We start from the raw sequence: 8,418 nt of genomic DNA, 5'->3' as shown, positions 1-8,418 counted from the left end.
AGAATAATGTACATTATGAGTTATAAAATGTATGTTGTAGCGGGTCGCGACGAAAAGAAATTACGTAAAACAACGTTGTTTTTGGACCGTGGTCCACAAAGATATATATATGGACCACAGTCCACACAAAACTGTTGGTATTCTTTTGGGCAATCGTTATATCGTGGACTAGGGTCAATAGTGCACTGTGGACCTTGGTCTAATATACAAAATTTGACTTTATAAAGTACAGAATTCATGTTCATAATGCACATAATTATATAGTTGAGGACAATACACATACACATTATGAAATTGAAATTCATAATGTGCAGAATTATATAGATGAATATACATAAATTATAACATAATACATATGCTCTGTATGTACTTATTTTAAAATATTGTGTTTATGTATATATACCTATTATGCTAAGTGTTTATGTATTCTCAATTATATAATAATTCTGTGTATTATGAACATGAATTCTCTTATAAAGTTAAATTCGGTAATTTATAAATTGCCCAGAGATTTGTGGTATATGTTTAAACGAATCTACTTTTTGGAATAGATTAGGGTAAGCCCACTTAGGATTCTTTTAGTCATATGCTTAGTGTCCACTTACTGCTTTGAAGAATTGTATATCTACACAAAGTTTTGGATGAGTCTTTAATTTGTGCTATAATAGAAAAGTATACGCATTTAAGTTAATATAAGTATATATACTTTTAGAAAATTATCTCTGGTCTGAGTGCAAATTAAAGTTTAGGAAATAGTAATATATATTTTTTTGAAAATATTAAATAAAAAACTAAAAACTGAGATACTTTTGTTATGTGAATGAAATGGTAAGAAAGATATACACACATTATACTCTTTAAAAGAAAATAGTTATGAACCGATGCTATATTGTAACAGAATCAGTAGTACTCAAAAAAGAAAATAGTACTATTTCTTTTTAAAATATTTAAAAGAAAAACATCGTCTAAAAAGTTTAGATAAATTTTTTATGTGAATGAAATGGGAATAAATATTAGATTTTGACAAGGGAGGGACAAATGTGACATTTTGGTAAAATAACAAGTTTCTTGCCCACCAAATAACAAGTTTCTAAACTTAAAAGTCAAGCATCTCAAATTTATTTAAACTCTTCTATATTATTATTTACTAAACACAGTGAATAACTTATTTATAATTTAAAATAAAATATATAAGTTAGTCCTAGCCTTATACATGTTGGCTTAATTTGAGGTACATGGTCATATCAACAAAAGATGTATTCTTTGTTAGGATATCACTACTATGTCAAAAATTATACCTAATAGCAAAAGTTTAAATTATACCTAATAGCAAAAGTTTAACTTTATTTTTTTATATATACTAAATAAAGTCGTAAGCACTATATTTTGATAGTGACTCTATCTTCAGACATCTGCCCAACAATCCCCTTTTAGCACCTACTCTACTATCAGGCCAATGTACGTCAAGGTCAAATGCTTACCACTACATCAAAAGTTATAATTAATATTGAAGGCGCAACTTTATTTTAATATACTTGCATAGCAACCAGCACCATGTTTCAATGGCAGGATGCTGAACTTGGCCCTCCCAATCTCTATCCAACCTAACATTCCTTTTTTTAGATGACAAGGGAAACTCGCAGCCACTACTTCAGAGTGTGCACAAACTAAGCCTTACTCATGTGTAATAGCTCATAAACTATACAAGTACGAAGATCATGTATGACGCGCGCGCTAGACTGTGAGAATATTGAAAAGAATCAAACTGGTATGAGAATCATGCTTAGTTCAACCATTTGGCCACCTTTTGGGACACCAAAGATGTATATATTCTATTAATACGCCAAAATGCTAAGAGACTATGATCATAGAGGTTTGCCCCATTTGAGAAAGCTGCTATCCACTTCACATGCAAGAATACATAGTGGAGGGAAATTAAAAGAGCTAAAAATGAAGAGAAATGAGAGAGTTATGAAGTGGTTAAATGGTGCAAAGCCATATTTGGGAGTGTTGTTCTTGCAGCTCAGCAACGTAGGCTCCGCCATCATTTCAAAAGTTGCCCTAAACCAAGGGATGAACCCTTTCACTTTCTCCGTCTACCGGAATGTCATTGCAACCGCTTTTTTCATTCCTTTCGCCATGCTTTTTGAAAGGTATTTTTTCTTTAAGGAAAATATCATTTTTGACTCTGAATTGTTTCTCTTTTGAAAATCCGATCCAATTAATTGATTTAAACAGATTTAGCCCATTAATTATCTATTATGTTGCACTTTCAGTCTCTAATATTATATAATTATCGAACTTCATTACCAAAAGCTTATTTTTGTTATTTAAAATCAATATTAATGGTTAAAATTTCATTCTTTCCTTGTGAGTCATTTAATTTTAACCGTTAATATAGATTCTAAAGGATAAAAATAGCCTCATATGTTAATAGAATTTGATAATTATATAACAATATAAAAGTGTAACATTATAAACCATTAAAGAGCAAAATTTAACCCAATGGGGTAGCTCAAGTGGCAAGTGGAGTCTCTTTGCGTGGGTGTACTTGGACCGTTAAACGGACAGAGAAATACCCCGTGAATTTACCAAAAAAAAAAAAGAGCAAAATTTGTTTAAATTAACTTACAAGGACAAAATTTCAAAAGTGAAACAGTTTAGGGGTCAAAAGTATTCGTTTTCCCTTTTACTTATTTATTTCATTTTTTTTCAATTTTTCATTTCTTGTTCATTGTTTTTAAATTCTCAGATGTACTAAACCTACGCTCTGCTTTACTTTCTTCAAAAATAAAGAAGTTTTCTTATATTTATTAGTAACAAATATATAAATTGTCAAATTGCGATTTAGAGTTGTTGTGTGTATTCAAAACACTAGTGTTATTTTTACGGGAATTGGTAGAATACTTTTTTAATTTACAACGACAATGCATTTTTGTAAAAAAAAAAAATAAAAGAAGAATAAATTAAAAAAGATTAGCACCTATTTTCAAAAAAAAAAGAAAAAATTACCACCTTATTTGATAAATGACAGATCCATAAAAAAATTGATGAATTCATCAACTTTGCCATTTTAATCGAGTCAAAACGCTAAAATTATTTTTTGATATGCCAAAATTATTTTTTGATAATAGCCGCTCCCTTATTATTGTTTTGTTTTTTTTCTTTTAAATCCTTTTATAATAACAAATAATAATGATAATAATAATTATTATTATTATTAAACATATGTATGTTCTTATAACTCATGTTACATGTTATTGAGAAAATAATTTTCTTATCTCAAAACACCATTGCCAAACAAGACATACATGTCACCACTTTTTTCTTTTTTTCATTTTGCAGCCTAATTAATATGTATGTTCTTATAATACCCTTACTTGTTATTTTTTTTAAATACATTGTAGTAAAATATAATTTAAAATAATATTATTACTATCTTCGGGAAAACATTATTTAATATATTTTTTGAATAATAAGAAAAAATCAGAACTACTACTTAAAATTGTGCAGTTAGTATTCTGATTAGGTGGTAACATTTGATGGATGATTGTTTGATTCAGGGAAACAAGGCCTACAATGACCACCTCCATCTTCTTCAAGATAATGCTGCTTGCCTTATTAGAGTAAAATATTACCTTTTCTTCCTCATATTTTTTCTTAAAATTCAGGTTTCCTTTGCCGAACTATATTCTCTCACCTTTATATGCTTACAAAAGAGTAAATAGAGACAAAGTTTTCTAACACACTAAACACTACCAAAAATGACAAATGACTAAAATGTTCTTTATCTAACCTTTTCGATCTTTTCACACACACACATATAGGGTCAGATTCCCGCGCATACCGTACTTACCGTGCGGTCGTGCGGTCACTCACCATTAGGTACGAATAAATGCGCCACAAAGTGTTCGGAAATGCACCACATATGGTACGGTGTGGTCCATTTTTTGGTTTGTGGTGCATTTCGTGGTACATTGGTGTATTTCATTGTGGTGCATTTCTGATAACTATGTGGTGCATTTTGCATACCTAATGGTGAATCCGCACTGATCGCACAAAAATCATTGTCCGCATTTGAACAAGTATATATATATATATATATATATATATATATATATATATATATATATATATGTATGTATATGTATATATGTTGTACATTTAGTTTAGTATATATGGACATTAATGTTTAGGTTTTTGGACATATAAAACAAATATTATGAACATAACATAAGATAAATATTACTCCGTATTAAACATGATGCATCTGTAATGTAATGTTTATGTACATTAAACATTGTTTTAATGAACTTATAAAAGGAACATTATGAACCTAGCTACTATAGAGTGAATGAAAATGTATTATGCTATACATGCATTTAGTTTAGTGTTTATGGACATTAAGGTTTAGATTTATGTACATATAAAAAATATTATGAACATAGTGTAGGATAATGTTAGTAAATATGACGCACTAGTTGACACATAATATAAAACGACATCTTTTTGAATCAAAGTCCACTATGCACGTGAACCATGGTCCACGATATAATTTTCCATCCATATCTCCCTATTCTGATTTCTCTATAACTTCTAACAAAGTAAAACTTATATACTTATTTTGGATTGATTGATCACCAATTGAATTGTGTCTGGAAATATATGACTATTGGTGCATATATGTGCAGTCTTATTCTAACGTTGACATGTCGTGTGTCAAAAAAGAGAAATATTTAAGAAAGAAATCACTTCTTTTTCCTTTTTCAATCACTTGATACAACTAAAATATTTTAGCCATTTCTATTTTAGTAACAAATACAGAGTAAAACATATTATACATACAATGTTATAGAATTTTCAACTTTTATAATATGACTATTTGTGCATAAATGTGCAGGCCTGTTCTCACCCTGAATTTATATTACTTAGGAATGAGATACTCAACAGCAACGTTTACAGTGACAATGATAAACCTTGTTCCGGCCGTAACATTTTTGTTAGCTTGGATCTTTAGGTATGTTAATATGCATCATTAAATTATGTATATTGGATATAAGATTAGTTGAATTAATTTCATCCAACAAAATGTGAGGAAATGAAGTGTATTTTATTGATGAGAATAATCGGGGTATATATACTGTACAACAGAAGAGAAGTAGAGAAAGTTATCACTAATAACTAGTGTTTATATGAATGTATGTATTTAGAACAACTTAAACAAATAAAAAATAGTCTCAACCACATGCTTAACACAAAATGTAATATGAATGAAAAAAGATAATAATTTGTATAAACATATTAATGTCACTTCAAAAATAATATAATATTAAAAAGTAATTTTTATATAGGAAATAACTTTTTTCTTAAGCGTAGGCTTGAGAACGTGAAAATAAAGAGATTGCATAGCCAGGCAAAGATTATTGGGACAACATCAACAATTGGTGGGGCCATGATTATGACGCTGGTTAAGGGACCCACCATAGTATTACCTTGGACTAAACACTCAAACGGCATCGTATCTTATTCCACTCAACACGTTGTGAATCAGCATAATGATCCCATTAAGGCTGCGCTCTTGCTCACAGCAAGTTGCTGCTGCGCAGCCACTTTCGCAATTATTCAGGTAAAGACTATTTTTTTTTTCTTTGATGTGAAAGTTTTTAATTTCTTAAATCAAAATTTTATTCAATCAATACTTTCTCGACACCACCTTTTTAGGGTTATATAAGATACTTTTGTGAGAGCAGAACTGTCCCAATAACATTCTAGAAAGTTATTCATATGTGTTAGATCAAAGTTATAGCTCACAACAAAGACATAAATTTATTATTAGGCAGGGGTACTAGTAACATGTCAAGTCCATTAATTGATGGTTGCGAGATTGTTTGGCGGAGGCCGGTGAAAGGTTAAGTCTAGCACCCTCTAAAAAATGTGGCAATATATAAGGAAAATAAAGTTGTGTATTCATTAGGAGCTATAACTTTTAGCGTAGTACTAAGCGCTTGATCTAGCAAGTGGTATCAAAGCTCGGCCACGACCCGGGCTAGGGGATTGTTGGGTCGAGGAAATAAAGTTGTGTCTTTGCTATGAGCTATAGCATTGAAAATGTGGCTGTTTATAAAAAAACTAAAGTCGCGTGAGTTATAATTTTTAGCGTAGTGATAAGTGTTTGATCGAAACAATCAAATAACTCCAATCTCAATATCACTACTCAATTCATGCCATTTTCCCAAACAAATTTTTAAATAAGGCCACCAACCTACAAACCAAGCAAAGAACAACCCCTCCCCCTTCGCCCTTCCTAATTTTTAATTCATGAAACCTCAAATTAAACCTTGTTATTTAAGATGGAGCTACAATAACATTATTTCTTTCTTTTGAAAGAAATAGACAAAATGGTCAAATACGCCCACAAACTTTACCTAAAAAGTCAATTAGACCCTTATACTTTTTAAAGTTGTAATTAAACTCATCAATTCAACAATTTATTTTGGTGCAATGAAGTCTAAAAACCAGTTAGTGACTTGTGATAGCAGGTCACTACGATTCCAACAACCCTCACGCGACACCCCTGCCCTATTCCGATGTCGTTTCTGACAACAAAGTGATCGGCGATCGACAAATGGTCGCCAGTCGCCATTGAAGACAATGGAGAAGGCTACTATGGTCTCCTTCTCAACTGTGTGAGAAGGCATCTAGTGGCCGCCTTCTCTGGTGTAAGAAGGTGACCATGGTTGCCTTCTCCATTGTCTTCAATAGCGACCAACAATCATTCGCCAGTCGTTTTGTTGTCGAAGTGTCGTCAAAGGGTTATCGGAACCCTAGTGACCTGCTATTACAGGTTACTAATCGGTGTTTGGGCTTCATATATAGCACCAAAATAAAATATTTATGGGTTTAATTGTAACTTCGAAAATTTTAAGGCTTTAATTGATTTTTCAAGTAAATCAAAGTTCAATGGTCCCCCACTGGGGGCGTTGGCTCGTTGTGCTTCAGTTGGTTGAGAAAGTATGTATGAACAGATACTACATTGTAACAGAGTCAATAGTATTCAAAAAAAGTTTGATGGTCTATTTGACCTTTTTTTCTTAAAGAAATATGACATTATTTAAAATTTTAATGTTAAAGAACTTAATAATTGCTGTTTTCTGTCATAACAGGCAATTACGCTAAAGTCATATCCTGCCGGACTCTCTCTCACTGCTATGATATGCATGGCAGGGGCACTGCAAGGCACTATATTCACCTTAATACTCGAGAGAGGAAACGCTTCCATCTGGTCCTTACACTGGGACATCACGCTCTTAACCTATGTTTATCACGTAAAATCTAAATTATCTTATAGATATCTATTACGTTTTCATAAAACGGTGATGGATCTCTGATGGGGAACCATGAACTATGCAGGGGTTAGTGAGGTCTGGGGCTGTGTATTACATATCAGGGGTAATAATGAAGGAAAAAGGACCCGTTTTCGTCACTGCATTCAATCCCCTATGCATGGTTATAGTCGCCATCATTGGTTCCTTTGTGCTTTCTGAGAAATTATACCTGGGAAGGTAAACTATATGCATCTTCTTTTCTTTCTGAGAAATAAGTGAATACTTATTAATGTTTCTGACATGGCTTATTATATATAATGAAGGGTTTTGGGAGCAGTGGTTATTTTTATTGGCTTGTACCTGGTTATATGGGGTAAATCCAAGGATCAAACTTTACCAAATAATGATCAAAATGATGCACTTCCAATTGATCATAAGCACCCACAAGTTCAAGGCCTCAACAAGGATATTATAGTGGTTTGAATTGAAAGAGCTGCTCATGTTACATCCAGATTGATGTGTAACTTTTAGTTAAGGTGTTGTTCTTTATAGTAGCTTAGTTAATAGAAAGGGTGATAATTTGGGTTGGACATTTCTTATTTAAATTAGAACTCATATTTTTTTTTGCATGTGTTTGATTATGATATCAAATTAAAGGCTATGTATGTGATTACATATGTAAATTTAAGGCTATGTATGTGATTACATATGTAAATTTATTTTAACTCTGCAGGCAAGAAAAAACCTATATGCTATACAATTCAATAAACCTTAGAAAGACTCTTGTATAAATAGTGGTGCAAACCCACTTCCCAAATCAATGTGGGACAAAAGCTTACTTTAAAGTTTTTTCCTCCATTTTTTCAACTCAAATGGGATCAACTTTAAGAACCAATTTCTCATTCACCCATTATCCGTTTTGTGCGTACTATATATCAATCTCTTCGTCTAACTACGAAGAACTCGAATCCACTTTGACCCGACCCAAATCGGAAGTGGACCCTACATATATTTGTACCATAAAATAGCCACTTAAAATATCATTTTATGCTATTTTTTCCAACAACTTATAATATATTTTTTATTTTCTTAT

At 31.6% G+C, this 8,418-nt stretch overlaps 1 protein-coding gene across 2 annotated transcripts; it reads left to right on the top strand.

The window, feature by feature from the left end:
• The first annotated feature begins 1,906 nt into the window (after nucleotides 1-1,906).
• LOC116021154 (WAT1-related protein At2g39510-like) lies at nucleotides 1,907-7,895 on the top strand. Of its 2 annotated transcripts, XM_031261764.1 has the most exons (7): nucleotides 1,907-2,153; nucleotides 3,564-3,626; nucleotides 4,901-5,017; nucleotides 5,377-5,626; nucleotides 7,164-7,325; nucleotides 7,411-7,562; nucleotides 7,649-7,895. In XM_031261764.1, exons 1-7 carry the CDS (start codon nucleotides 1,951-1,953, stop codon nucleotides 7,806-7,808), a joined length of 1,107 nt encoding a protein of 368 aa, XP_031117624.1. In that variant the 5' UTR covers nucleotides 1,907-1,950; the 3' UTR covers nucleotides 7,809-7,895. The 2 variants fall into 2 exon arrangements, with proteins under 2 accessions (XP_031117624.1, XP_031117625.1); XM_031261765.1 differs by lacking the exon at nucleotides 3,564-3,626.
• The last annotated feature ends 523 nt before the right edge of the window (nucleotides 7,896-8,418 follow it).

The sequence above is a fragment of the Ipomoea triloba genome, chromosome 5 (assembly GCF_003576645.1).
Source record: "Ipomoea triloba cultivar NCNSP0323 chromosome 5, ASM357664v1".
Classification (NCBI taxonomy): Eukaryota; Viridiplantae; Streptophyta; class Magnoliopsida; order Solanales; family Convolvulaceae; genus Ipomoea; species Ipomoea triloba.
Note: the sequence above shows the minus strand (reverse complement) of the source record. Positions and strands in the feature narration are given on the sequence as shown.

Bases quoted from the DNA above. Each gene is read 5' to 3' on its own strand.
- LOC116021154 (XM_031261764.1), top strand. From the start codon at position 1,951: ATGAAGAGAAATGAGAGAGTTATGAAGTGGTTAAATGGTGCAAAGCCA. The intron at 2,154-3,563 runs GTATTTTTTCTT...TGTTTGATTCAG, and splicing joins TTCGCCATGCTTTTTGAAAG to GGAAACAAGGCCTACAATGA. The intron at 5,627-7,163 runs GTAAAGACTATT...CTGTCATAACAG, and splicing joins CCACTTTCGCAATTATTCAG to GCAATTACGCTAAAGTCATA.